Source organism: Sarcophilus harrisii, chromosome 5 (genome assembly GCF_902635505.1).
Source record: "Sarcophilus harrisii chromosome 5, mSarHar1.11, whole genome shotgun sequence".
NCBI classification, from domain to species: domain Eukaryota; kingdom Metazoa; phylum Chordata; class Mammalia; order Dasyuromorphia; family Dasyuridae; genus Sarcophilus; species Sarcophilus harrisii.
In genome coordinates, this window is record NC_045430.1 from 188,453,261 (window position 1) to 188,468,340 (window position 15,080).

The 15,080-nt window shown below is 37.0% G+C and overlaps 1 protein-coding gene across 6 annotated transcripts in view; it reads right to left on the reverse strand.

Moving 5' to 3' along the window:
• The window catches only part of HIPK2 (homeodomain interacting protein kinase 2), a 268,083-nt gene that overhangs the window by 56,089 nt on the left and 196,914 nt on the right, over positions 1-15,080 (reverse strand). For all 6 annotated transcript variants that reach the window (XM_031939172.1, XM_031939171.1, XM_031939170.1 and 3 more), the window contains exon 11: positions 10,241-10,420. In XM_031939172.1, coding sequence (XP_031795032.1) covers positions 10,241-10,420 — 180 coding nt within the window. The remainder of the gene's footprint in view (positions 1-10,240; positions 10,421-15,080) is intronic.

Genomic DNA, 15,080 nt, shown 5'->3' on the forward strand with positions numbered 1-15,080 from the left:
AACTCTGGCAGGAAAAGTGATGAAAGAGAACTTACTGCCTTTTTAATAGTTTTAAGCATATCAAAAAATGTTAACTATAATACCTATGTAATACTAACAAAAACAGATAAATGGAGCAGAACACAGATCACAGAAAGAGGACCCAATAGAGATCCCAGAAATAGAACTAAATTTACATAAGATGTACGTATAAGACATAATGGATTTAGTGATATTATATAATAAGGAAAGGAATCATTGTTCAACAAATATTGCTTGGAAATTGGGAAGCAATATGGTAAAACATGAGTTTAATCTCATACCTCAACAATATATAATAAATTCCAGCTGGTCCAGAAATTTAAAAAAAAAAATCATTAACGTAATGATGTTAATTGTAGGGAAGCAACATCTTTTCTACTGAATAAATGGAAGTGATTATTGGGAGCAAAGTGCATGGATTTGATTGTGCAAAAATGAAAAAAAAATCATTAAAATAAAAATAAGAATAAAAAACAATAAGAATAAATCTTTGTGGTAAATTTATCAGATAAAAGCCTGACATTCACAATCTATAATGAACTGACATAACTTTATAAGACAAGACTTAGTCCCCAGTGGATTAATGGTCAAAGCATATATATTATGTTTAAAATAATTAATAAATAAAAAAATAATTTAAAAAAGCAAAATGTAAATAATCTCAAAGATTTAAACTCACTAATAATTGAAGAAATTAAAGTTAAAAACAGTTTTGAGGTTCTACCTCACATCTATTAAGTTGGCAAAAATAAGTGCTGATGCTGGCAGAAACACAGGTATACTCATACTAATGTTGGCAGAATTTACAAATGAATGTAATTTTTTTTTGGTAAGAAATTTGGCAGTACACAATATGAACTACAAAACTGATCATTTCCCTTATTCAAGTGATCCCACTGCTGGGATTATTTCCTAAGGAAGTAATTAAAAATAAATTTTTTATTTTAAAAATTTTAAAAAACATTTATAATTATTTCTAATATGAAAAACTGGAAATTCAATGGTTGGGAAATGTTTCAAAAAACATATAATCTATCAATGTAGTGGCATACTATTGTGCCATAAAATGACAACTGTGAAAAATACAAATAAATATGGAAAAACATATGAAATAACATAAGGTGAAGAATGAAGAACATAGAACTAGAATAGCATATTCATTTCTTGTGACTATATAAAAATCTACATATACCAAAACATATAAAAAGACAATCATTAAAAAATTAGGCAGGAGTTACAAAGGAGATGGTTATTATGGTAATTAATTTGCTATACAGTACTTTTTATTGTAAATAATTTTGATTGCATAGTTCTTTTGGGGAAGTTAGTTGCATAGTTGCAGGAGGAGGTTATTTTCTTTTTTGTTTGTTTTTGTTGAGTGTCATTAAATTTAACATAGAGAATGTAAATAAAAACAGATTGGGAGAGGGTATGGAGGAAGTTATAGATATGTTATTGCTGTTATTAGCATGTTAAGGTATTTTTGTTCATGTAAATAATAAATATCTTCATTTTATTTCTCAAAATGTTCTTAGCCCTTTTCTGTGGAAGTGACCCCTGTGTTTTGGAAGGCTGTGCTGGGAAGGTGCAAATTTTGGCAGATTCTACCAAGCTGAAAAGGCTTCTTGCTCCAGCCTGATGCCAGATTCCATCTGTCTAAAGTTCTGCTTGGCTAAGTTTGCAAAGATTCTTCACTACTAACTTGGCCGTGAGGTGATTAAGATAATGGCCACCTGCTATGCATCAGGAGGAGTCTCACATTGAAATCACTTATGTTTTTGAACTGAGAAATTCATAATAAATGTTATTGTTTTAAAATGTTCTAATTAATCTGGGAGGTATAATCATGTCCATTAGCATTGTGAAGTTACTTTATTTAGTTTCTCCTGCCTCCTTCCCAATCTAAATTGTATTATCTAAGATCTAGGATAACTAGAGCCAAAGTATAATTCTGTCTTTCAGTCTAATTTAAAGCATTGATCTTAAGGGTTGGCAAATGACTCATTTCCAAAACAAATAGGGAACTAAGTCAAATTGATAAGGAAACAAGTTATTTCCCAATTGATAAATAGTCAAAGAATATGAACAAGCAGTTTTCAGATGAAAAAATAGTTATATGAAAAAATTTTCTAAATCACTATTGATTAGAGAAATGCAAATTAAAACATCTCTGAAGTACCACTTCACAATTACCAGATTGGCTAACAAGAGAGAAAAAGGAAATAATAAATGCTGGAGAAGAAGTGAAATACTGGGATACTAATGCATTGTTGGTGGAGTTATAAATTGATCCAACCATTCTGGAGAGCAATTTGGAACTATACCCAAAGGACTTTAAGTATGTCCTTTGACAAAGCAATATCTCTATTAGGTCTGTATTCCAAAGAGATAAAAAATAGAAAAGGATCCACATATATAAATGTGTTTATAGCAGCTTTCTTTGTGGTGGCAAAAAATTAGAAATCAAAGGAATATCCATCAATTGGGGGAATGGCTAAACAAATTAAAGTATATGAATGTAATAGAATACTTTTGCTCTATAAGAAATGATGAGCAGGCAGATATCAAAAATACCTGCAAAGACTTACATGAACTGATGTTGAAAGAATTGAGCAGAATCAGTAGAACATTGTACACAGTAACAGCAACATTGTGTGGGATCATCAACTTTATAGATTTTGCTCTTTTCAGCAATACAATAATATAAGACAATTCTAAAAAACTCATGATGGAAAAGTTATTTACATCCAGAGAAAAGAATCATGATCTCTGAATGCTGATTAAAGCATACTATTTTCACTTTTGTTGTTTTTCCCTTTTGTTTTTGTTTAATATGATTGTACATGTTTAACCTGTAACAGACTGCCGTCTTGGGAGGAGCAAAGAGAGGAAGGGAGAGAAAAATGGAAATCAAAATTTTTGTAAGTCTCAAAAATAAAACAATTTAAAAATACCTATGAAGGCAAAAAAAATTATTACATGGTCAAAATATCTACAATAAATTAAAATAAAAATTGTCAAAATATATGTTGTAAATTAAAATAAAAATTCTTTAAAAAAAATCTTAAAATAAAATAAAAAAAAAAGAATCGGCACAAAAACCTTATTTGTAAATAATTCTACAAAGTTTTAAAGAATTTTCTGGTAGTGGACATTCTGCAGTAAAAGCAGTTCAGTGGAAAGGATGTTCCACTGGCACAATTTTGCTTGATGAGACTCCTCTCCCTAGTGAGGTTCATTGGACCGTAAGCAGATATTTTGTATGCACAGCTAGCAGGTTATAAAACAAGGACACAGAGGAAGGGTTACTTCCTTCTGTGACCAATCAGACAGATGGGTTATGTGGTCATGAAGCTACAAAGTGAGGAATTCATAGGTTCAAAGATTCAGAGGTAGAAGAGAGCTCAGAGTTCAGGTCTCAGTCTCTCATTTCATTTCACAAATGAGGACAATGAGCCTCTGAGAAGTTATATGACTTACTCAGGGTCTGGCAGCCAGAAAGTGCCAGAGGTGGCATTCAAACCCAAGTCTCCTGACTCCAGTTTACAGTACTGTATTAGCTATGCTTTGGATTTAATAAAGGAAAGAAGAAAGCCAAAAAGCATTTATTAAGTACCTGTTATATGCTGGGTGTTATGTGCTAAGTGCTTTACAAATATAATCTCATTTGATAGTCACAATAGCCCTAGGAAGGAAGTGTTATTATCCCCATTTTATATTTGGGAAAACTGAGGTAGACAATGGCTAAATGACTTGTCCTGGAATCCTCATCCATTAAATGTACTCTCTCTAGGCCTCACATAAGGAATAAATACTTCTGTAATTACACTCCAGTCAAATTAGATAAATCTTAGCATCAAATAGCATGATGCAGTGATCAGAGAGCCTTCGGAGTTTGGAAGACCTGCATGCAAGTCCTTCTTCTGATGTATAACAGCTGTGTAACTATGGACAAGACCCAGGTAACTTTCTTAAGACCAAATAATAAATGCTCTCTCCACACTAGTGAAGAAACTTTCCATGCTGGAAGTTCCTTACACTACTGAAATCACAAGTAAAAAAAAAAAAATTTGGTACTGAACTTCAAGAAATGTATGAGGGATCTTTATATACTGAGCCCCTGGACTGCTTGAAATCTGAAGCTCTGGATGGATGCTGAGACTGATCTTTCCCCCTTTTGTTTAGAGATGATTTAGCTGTGTCAGCCACAACCCATCTACCCCTCTGTTTTCTTTTCCAGTTCAGGTCTATTTTCTTGAGCTTTGGGACAAAGAAATGGGTTATGTGTGATCATACTCAAATGCTGCTTTGACTGCTTGGTTTCCAATTATGAATGGGCTAAATCTCATGATAAATGAAGCATTAGATGAATTATAAAAAGATATAACAATTGCTTTTTAAGGACAGCAAAGGCGAGATAGTCTTCAGATCAAGTCTGGTCTTAATTATGAATAAAACACACCACTGTCTTAGATTCAGAAAGCACTGATTCTGTCTTCTACTTTTTTCTGATAGTAAATTTAATTTTGAGAAAAGTGATATGAATGCTACATGACACTAGGGATAATGATTACAAGATCCCTAAGAAGGTGACACCATCTGACAGCATGGGATGGAAAGGGACTGGGAATAAAGAACATGAGTCTTGTTATTAACCAGACCTCATCCTTCTGCAGGACTTTTTTCTTTTTGAAAGCATTTTCACAAACTTTAAACCATTTGAATCTTTATAAGAGGACAGGGTAGAGTTAGTTCCTCATAGAGAAGTGAAGAAACTGAGGCACAGAAAAATTAAGTCACTTTTCATAAACTTACACTGACTTAGTGATAAAACCAGTATTAAAGACCAGGTATCTGGACTCCTGGTTATTCTAGGCAGACATAATTGTAAAATGTCAGCTGCACAAATACCCCAAGAAGGGCCATGGTCACTGGATGGCCCCACAAAGCTAAAATCTTGCCCTCTGTAAAGAGGGGACCCAGACCTGGAGTGGGAGATTTCTGCTAATTGTTAATAAATGTGGCATCTTAAATGCTAAAAAGAACAATGGGCTATATAAAGTAACACCAAAATGCTATACATTCTCACATGAAAAGATAAGGTGAAGGGGATACAAATCTGAGGGGGAAACTGGCCTTTCCATTTAGTCAAAGGATAAAAACAATCCAGAATAAGAACTGCTGTAATACAAAATGAAGAAGTTAAAAGCTACCAAGAGAGCCCAAGAGCAGGAGGAAGGAATTGAATGAAAACATATTCTTGTGGCAAAGCTTAGGGGAGCACTGACAATATTACTGGGAAAATGGCTGTTAAGAGAAGGAATTAACCTGACCCAAATGGAAAATGATGCTGTTCTTCCACATGTCAAAACAGGGTCAGGCTAAAGAACATATCAGCCTTGGAAGAAAAAGTGGAAAAGAAGAGTTGAGGAACACATGATCCTAATCTCAAGGGGCTAAATGAATACCCAATAAAAAAGAGGGAGGAAGAAGAAGAGTATAGATATAGATGGCACTGCACAGAGGGTTTAACCTATATCAAGAGTAATATCAGACTGTAATTTACCTTAACTACATACTCTATCCTGAAATCCCATCTTACCTAAATTCAATAAGATTTGCAAATTAGCCAAGAAGAATACTGTGACAGAAGAGAAAGGCAGACAAGTCTATTTAGGCTTATCACAGAATCGCACACGTAAAAGGGAACTTGGCGATCACTGGGTTCAATATTTCCCTGAATAGGAATACCATTTATAGTCCTTGAAAAGAGGTCATGCAGGTTTTGACAAGATGGGGGAATTTCTTATGTTACAAAACAGCTCATTACAATTTTGGGCAATTCTAATTGTTGGGATAGTTTCTTTCATACTGACATGTAATCTGTCTCTCCGCAGTTTGCATCCATTTTTCCAAAATCTGTCTTCTAGGGCCAAGAAAAATTAGTTTATGGAAAAACATTTTTACATTCAAGAGTTCTGATATGGGCCTCATTTCTAAAATATATAGATAATTGACTCACTTTTATAAGAATTCAAGCCATTCTCCAACTGATAAATGGTCAAAGGATATGGAACAGCCAATTTCCAGATAAAGAAATTGAAACCACTTTTAGTCATATGAAAAGATGCTCTAAATCACTATTGATCAAAGAAATGCAAATTAAGACAACTCTGAGATATTATTACATACCTCTCAGATTGCCTAAAATGGCAGGAAAACTGCAACACTAATATATTGTTAGTGGAGTTGTGAACTGATCCAACCATTCTGGAGAGCAATATGAAATTATGCCCTATGGGCTATCAAAATATACATTTCTTTTGATCCAGCAGTGTTTCTACTGTGCTTCTATCCAAAGAGATCTTAAAGAAGGAAAAGGGACCCACATGTGCAAAAATGTTTGTGGCAGACCTTTTTGTAGTGGCAAGAAACTGGAAATTGAGTGGATCCATCAACTGGAGAATGGCTGAATAAGTTATGTATTATGAATGTTATGGAGTATTATTGACCAGCAAGATGATTTCAGAAAGGCCTGGAGAGACTTATACGAACTGATGCTAAGTGAAATGAGCAGAACCAGGATATTAGTGTACACGGCAACAACAAGAGAACCAGGATATTAGTGTACACGGCAACAACAAGATTACACGATGATCAATTCTGATGGACTTGGCTCTCTTCAACAATGAGATGATTCAGGTCAGTTCCAATGATCTTGTGATAAAAAGAGCCATATACATCCAAAGAGAGGACTGTGGGAACTGAGTGTGGATCACAGTATAGCATTTTCACTCTTTTTGTTGTTTGCTTGCATTTTATTTTTTCTCATTTTTTTTCCTTTTTTGATCTGATCTTTTTTGTGCAGCAAGATAATTATATAAATATGTGTGCCTATACTGGATTTAATATATATTTTTATCATGTTTAACATATATTGGATTACTTGCCATCTAGGGGAGGAGGTAAAGGGAAGGGGGAAAAAACTGGAACCAAAGGTTTTGCAAAGGCCAGTGTTAAAAAAAATTATCCATGCATATGTTTTTAAAATAAAAAATCTTTAATAAAATATATATATAAAATTTAAAAAAGAAAAATTAGTTTAATTTTTTCTTCCATGTAAGAGCCTCCCAAAAACTTGAAAACAGGTGTCAAATCTCTTTCTAAGTCTTGTCTTCTCCAGGCTAAACATTCCCAGTTACTTAGTTAATCCTCATATAGTTATCATCTCCAGTCTTGTTCCTACCCTAATTACTCTCCTCCTTGTATAATCAAGTTAATCCATGTCCTTAAAGGTAATGCTCAGAATTAAATCCAATGCTCAGATGTGGAACAGTCAGGATAGAATACAGTGAGACTGTCACCTTCCTCATTTTTTAATACCTTTTATCCATTAGTGCAACCTAAGCAATTTTGGCTATTAATAGTGTCTCCTCTTGGGTTTGTAATTCTACTAATATTCCCAGATCTTTTTCACAAGAAGTCTGTCAAATCATGTTTTTCCCATATTTATCCTTGTACAGATGACTTTTTGAGCCCAAGCTATCTGAAGAGAGAACTATGTGAAGACACAAATGCAGAGGAAAAGAGAATTCATCAAGTCGTTAAATTTTTTAAAGATATGTGAAGAAGATGGAAGCAAAGTCAGATAACAGAGGATGAATACAAAAGTTCTGTAAGAATAGTGTGAAGCATGGCAGTTCAGAATGAGATGAAGTTGGTTATGTGTAATAAGGACAAAAGGACTTTTTTTTCAAAGCTATATTGGAGAAAATAGGATGAAAGAAAGGAGAGAACTATTATTTGGGGTAGAAAGTCAATATTAATGGAAGACAAAAGGAGAACTGCTTTATTGGGTAACTGTCAAATTGGATTTTAAATGTAAAGATTTTGCAAACCTTAAAAACTAGACATGTCATTATTATTACTCAACTCATTCTATTTCTACTTTCTCTGTCAAAGAGAATGATTTTTGGATTAGGAGAGAAGAAAACTAGTTAATAGGAATTGAAGAGGAAATGGTATCACTAAAAGTGAGTATGCCTTCATCAAGAACAGGTTTTCCCACACTTAGCTTATTTCTTTTTCTTTTGGCATTTCCTCATTGTAATCAAGGGAATCCTGTAAATGTAGTTTACTTGGGTTTTAGGGCTGCATTTGAAAAAAAATCTCTAATATAATCCTTGTGGAGAAGAAGAGAGGTATGATTTGATGGCAATCAGTTTGGTAGAGTTAGATCTGGTTGAATTCCAGGACCCAAAATGTTGTGATTAAAGGTTTAATGTTATCTTGGAAGAAGGATACTAAGGAAAGCAGTAGGGATCTGGCCTTACTGTTATACTGCTCAACATTTTTATCAATGACTTGGATAAAGGTGTAGATAGAATGCATGCATATCAAATTTTCACATGAAACAAAACTGGGAAATAAGGATTCAAAAATATCTTGATAGAGCTCTTTTTCTGGTGCCAAAGAAAGAAAAGAAATGCTCATCAACTGAGGAATGGCTGAGCAGAGAATGACATATGAATGTAATAGAATGCTATTCTGCTTTAAAAAGTAATAAAAAAGATGGTTTCCACAAAAAACCTGGGAATACTTGTATGAAGAGGTGCAGAAGGAAGAAAGATGATCTAGAAGAACAATTATACTATAATACCAACATTATGAAAATGAACAATTTGGAAATAGTTAAGAATACTTAAGATTAAGATCAATGCAATATTTAATCATGACTAGAAAGGACCAATGATGGAGAATGCTGCTGGTTTCCTGACAGGAAGATGTTGGACTAAATATGAAGATGGGACACCTATTTTGTAGATGTGGCTAATGTGAAAATGTTTTGTTTGACCATGTATATTTATCATGAGTTGTTTTTTCTTTTTAGGGGGTAGAATGGGCTAGAGTGGGAGAAAAATAAAGGCTTGAGTATTGAAGAAATCAATTACAAGATCTTGTTAGTCTAGGAACAAGCATTCAAATCTAATATAAAATATAATAGGGACAGATTTGTTGAAACATTCTTACACTCGATTTAAAATCAACTTCATTAAGTACAAAATAGAATAGTTATGTCTAGACAACAGTTTGGGGGGAAAAAGTAAACTCCACAGCTTGGCACTTAAAGTTCTTCACAATCTGGCTCTGATCTTCCTTTCCAGGTTTATTTCCCATCACAAAGGGAAATTTCTTGTTCTACCCAAACTGTCATACTTCTTGTTCCCCAAATTTGGCATTTCATCTTCCTTTTCCATGCTTTTGCACATGTCTATACTTGAAATGCACGCCCATCTCTTCCTTCCCCCAGCCTCTTAGAATTCCAAGATTGCTCAAGAGTTTGCTTCTGTATTATTTCATTTGGAATCATTTTCCTGATCTCCCTAGTTATTAATGCTGTCTTCCCTCTTCAAAGTATTGTGTAAAGACTTATTCCCAAAAGAAAGGAAGCTCTATGAGGGCAAGGAATAGTGTTTTTGAATTTGCCCTCCCCAAGCAGTGCCTTCCAGAGAGTTAGCATTTAATAAAAACATTTGCAAATTCAAAATATCAGCAATATTTAGCAGAAAACTTACTGGGGGAGAGAGAATCTGATAACTTGTCTCCAAGTATTTCAAGAACTATTATGTGGAAAACGGCTTAATGGATGAAAATGACGCAGAAGCAAACTGCATTCATGAAGCAGCTAACAGGGGCTGGATCGCAGTCCGGAAGGCGTGAAACCGGCACGAAGGTCCTGGCCAAGTCACCTAAAAGCCTTGCTTTATCCATAGGAGGCATCTACGATTTTGGCTTAGTTTGGTGTTTCGAAATGCAAAGTGGATAACTTATAAATGTTTTCCCAGGTCAAGCACTACTGAACAACAAAAAGTGCAATAAGAACTGTGGCTACTGTCACGACTCCGAAAGAGAACATCTCCTCACTTATGTAAAAACCGACGAGGCTGACCGGGGAGATAGCGGAAGCCCCCTCCCTAGAAGTTTTCAAGCAAAGAGGAACCTTGGTTGGCGTGGGGTCTGTCCTCCCGCGGGAAGTCACGCGCGCTGCCCTGGCTGGCGTGGGCCGCCCGCGCGCCTGACAACCGCCCGCAAAGCCCAGAAAGGCCCGGCTCAGCGCCTCAGACCGCGGCCGAGAGCCCGCCGCCGAGAGCCCGCCGCCGAGAGCCCGCCGCCGAGAGCCCGCCGCCGAGAGCCCGCCACCTCCCGCCTCCACACGCACCTGGCTGCTGTCTGGTGCTGCTTGTTCTTCCGCGAGGCCGTCGTGCCGGTGGGCTGCTGCCTCATCACGTGGGCCACGCCCACATTCAAGGGCTGGGCCGCCGGGAGGGTCACGTGGCCAGTCAAAAGCGCCGGCTGCTGCATGATGGGGTTGTAGTGGCTTCCGTGCGCGTGCGTGTTCCTGAGGGAGCAGAGACAAAGCGGCCCCACTTTACTTTTTTGACTCAGAGCTCTTTGAGAAACAAAGCATTGTCCCGTTGTTAAAAGTGCCCTGCTCGGGTCTCGTTGCCACAGCGAAGACACGAGGCAGAGGCAGCTGGGAGAGCAGCGGCCCGGAGGGTTCTCGCGGGCCCAGCTCTGCCTGCGCATAAAGCGCCGTCGCTGCCCCTGCTCTTGGAGAGCTTCTACCACGGGCGGGTAGGTTAGGCACGCGCCAGGCACAGCGTATCCGATGGCTTCCCAGGCCCGCCGCCCGCCACGCGCCGGCCTTCATCCCCTCCCGTCAGGCGGTCCGCCTAGCAAGACCCTGCCATTCCACTGATGGATTAACTCTAGGGGGCTTTAAAGCTTTCAGGATTAAATGCAGATTCCTCTGCAGCGCAGCCTCCTTCGCTCTTCCTCCCCCTTGGGGCTCCTCTGCTCTCTCTCCTGGCCGGTCTACAAACCAGTCGCCTCGGCTCTCGCCCCAGCGGTTTTCTCAGGCTGGGCCTCCTCCCCGGAAGGCGCTCCCTCCTCTGCACAAATCCTGACCTTTCTGGAGTCCTTTCAGTGCCAAACTAAAACCCCACCTTCTACAGCAAGCCATCCCTAATGTCTCTCAGCTGCAGAACTTTCCCTCTTTGAACCATTTCCTGTTTGCAAGTTGTCCTCTCCAAGCTCCTTGAAGGCAGGATCGGACTTGTGGGCTTTTTTTGTGTCCCCAGGACTCTGCCCAGTTCCTGGCACGTAGGAGGTGTTTAATACATTTTTAATTGAATGGAAGAATGAAAAGGATGTACACTGGTTCGATGGAGCTGCTGCTCGGAGGAGGGCGCAGTAGCCAGATGGAGTTAATTATGTCAAGAGGAGAGAGAGTTGAAGTATTGTTTCGAAGGAGAAAGAGGACTTTGTTTTGTTAAAAGGGTAGTCCCAATGTGTATGGGCTCTGACGAATTAAGTGAGTTGAGGTGAAGATTAAGGTTACTTCTAAATTTGTTTTTTACGTTCATGAACAATAAACTATGAAAACTGGAGAGAGTAAACTTCTAGAAGTCACTTATTTCTATATAACTAGTTAATATAGTGGTATGCCCAAAGGAGACAACCCAATAAACTTTTTCAGTAGCCAAAAAAAGTTTTTTTAATTAAAAATAAAATACCCATGATCAGAATTTGGTGAAATAACTTAAATTGAAATTAAACAATCACTAGCCTATAAGCTAATTATGTCCCAACATTTTTTAAAAAGCCAGCTGTTTGGACAAAGAAATGATTTCCCATACAGAAAGTGTTGCATATTAGTGGCTGGATTCCCAGTCTAGCCATATCAACCTTTTTTTTTTTTTTTTTTAACGTAAAGTATCTAAACATGCTACGTATTTGTTGGTTAAAAATAGAACATGTTTTCAGTACTAATAATTACATTATAAAAATGAGTGATTTAAAGTAGCTTTTATTTATTGTGAAAGTTGGTGTTTGAAAATAAGGTTTGAATGCCTGAAGTTGAGTAGATAGATATTTATGGAAATAGTGAGAGGATTTAGATGCTTAGGGCTTTGTAGGATGATGGTTTTACTTTTCACTTATTTTGTTTTTCACTTGAAACTTAAGGGTTTTCCTTTTCCTTGATATAGGTAGATCACAAACATGATAAAGCTTATTAGCCATTGCTTACATTTTTGCTTTTCTTCCCAGGTTATGTTTACCTTTATAAATCCAATTTTTCTTGTGCAACAAGAGAACTGTATTTAAGATATACTTTAGCATATTTAACATGAAAAAGTATAATGAAACATTAATTATTAAGCATCTAAAAAAAGCTTATTAGCCATTAAGGGTTACTTTTCAATTCACAAACAATGAAAAAAGCAAACAAAGTTTTGGGATTTTTAAAACATTTCCTATTAATTACTAGTTAAAACTCTCTTAAAGTCAACCTTTTATGAACTCTGAGAGTGGATTTAGAGTTGGAAGTGAGATTAGAGAACATTTATTTTTACCTTCATGATGCAAAAGAAACTAACAGAATTTAAGGGATTTGCCCAGGGCATGGATGGGAGACAGTCTAGTCTGTCTCAAAAGCTCAATCAGGACTCCAACTCTTCGGGGTTTCCTGCATTGTACCTGACTAAAGTGTAGAGGCTGGAGAAAAAGGGAAGGAGAAGCTTTGTGAGTGAAAGACAAATGCTAAGGAGTCCGTGCAAGTAAGATGGCTTTCACAAAGCCCTTTGGCTTTTTAGTTTTGCTTTCGACTTTATTACATCTCTGATAGCTACAGTTATCCTCATCCCATACTTATAGTCCTACAGTAAATAATTTAATCCAGAGTTATTATAGTTGTGGAAACAGGGTAACTGAATTATGGAAACAATAAAGTAGCAGGGGTTGCCAATAACATCTAGGAGGGACTGACCTTTCTCCCTCTCTAGAGCTACTAGAGGACATGTAGAAAAGTGGGGAGAGGTGAATTGCTGCAGTTAAATTTCTTTGTTCAGGACTTAAACCGTGGCCATAAAGCTTATCATGCTGGGGTGGGGCTGTAAGAAAACCAGGTGAGCCAGGCTTATTTTGCTTCACACTAATAATTCTAATGATTCTAGAAATTCCACACCATCAATTCTTCTGTTAGATGAAGCATTGGCTGGGGCAGGTAGGTGGTGCCGTGAATACAGCACCAGCCCTGAAGTCAGGAAGACCTGAGTTCAAATGTGACATCTCAGACACTTAACATTTCCTAGCCGTGTGATCCTGGGGTTAAATCACTTAACCCCAATTGCCTCAAGGAAAAAAAAAAAATACATTAAGCATTGGCCTACTGAAGAATGCTCTCAGAATATATAAATGTGTTCAGGAGATATGATGAGGTTCTTATACTAGATGAGAGAAATAGTTATTCTATTCTATTAATAACCTATTAGTCATTTGGATCCAGATTTTATATTTTTTTATTCAGGGACTAGTCCCTGTAGATCAATCAGCCAGTCTCAAAGTGTCAGGGCTGATAAATGGAGATTGCCCAATGAATATGTTCCTCTGTCTCCCAGTTAGAAAATTTTACTTCTTTTCAGAGTGTAAATGGAATCTATTCTAAGTGAAATTTCAGCCCAAAGCATTAAGCCTGCATTTTTGGATGCCTTCATGGTGACCCAGTAAATGAAGGAGAAAACCCAACCTAAGAGGTCTTTCTGGAGATGGGTTCCTCTGGCCACCTTGCCAAAACTGGTGGAGTATCAGGATCAAGCTCCATTTTCAGCAGAGGAGCTGAATGAAGACTGTTAGGGCCCCACCCCTCAAGTGTTTACCAGTCCAGGTTGATTTCTCCTGTCAGGGGGATTCTCTTTCCAAAAAATATTTCTGGTGACTGAGAGAAATCACTGATCATCAATTTGTTGATTATTAGGCAGTCTAATAAATTGATTATTGACTACCTAAGAACTCTCTCAGTTTGTTCATGTGTCTCAGAGATAATGAACTACTGACATCCATTATCAGGAATTTAGGAATGTACCACAAAGTACTGGGAGCCTAATGTGAGAACAGATAAAATTTTGGCTGTTTTTAAAATTTGCCTGGGGCTGGCCTGTGTAATTGCATTTATATTTCTTATGAAGCTGTGTGTATTAATATGTTAATACACATTTAATAATACGCATTCTTTCTCTGGGAATTAGCATGAGGTGAGTGAGATTAGTGTAAAAAGGTACCTGTGTGCCCTGACATGAGTAGTGTCAAGAGGAGAATTTGACAATAGCTTTTCAGGAAATAGATGTACTTATCTATCCTTTTTTTCTCTAGCTATTTGTAAATAATGACATTTGAGATAGAAGAGGGGCTCTAGGAAAATATTAGAGGTTGGGAGGAAGGGAAATGGAGAGAGAAATTTGAGAAGGAATGGAGAGTGGTTTACTTTTTGGCCTTCTAGTTGGCTCAGTAGTTATGGAGAGACTAGGAAGCAGCTTAAATATCTAAAACAAAAGAATGCACTCTCTCTGAGGTAAGAATCGTAAAATTTTAGAGCTGGCAAAAAGTTATCAAACTGTGCATACTCTTTGACCCAGCAGTGTGTCTCCTGGGCCTATATCCCAAAGAGATTTTAAAGGAAAGAAAGGGACCTACATGTGCAAAAATGTTTTTGGCAACCCTTTTTGTAGTGGCAGGAAACTGGAAACTGAGTGGATGCTCATCAGTTGGAAAATGGCTGAATAAATTATATTATATGAATGTTATGGAATATTATTGTTCTGTAAGAAAGCACCAGTAGGATGATTTCAGAGAGTCTTGAAGAGACTTACATGAACTAATGCTAAGTGAAACGAGCAGAACCAGGCAACATGGCAACAGGCAACAACAAGATTACACAATGATCAATTCTGATGGACTTGGCTCTTTTCAACAATGAGATGATTCAAACCAGTTCCAATTGTTCAGTGATGAAGAGAGCCATATACACCCAGAGAGAGGACTGTGGGAACTGAATGTGGACTACAACATAGCATTTTTACTTTTTGTTGATGTTTGCTTGCATTTTGTTTTCTTTCTCAGGTTTTTTTTTTTCCCTTCTTGATCCGATTTTTCTTGTGCAGCAAGATAACTGTATAAATATGTATGCACATATTTGATTTAACATATATTTTAACATATTT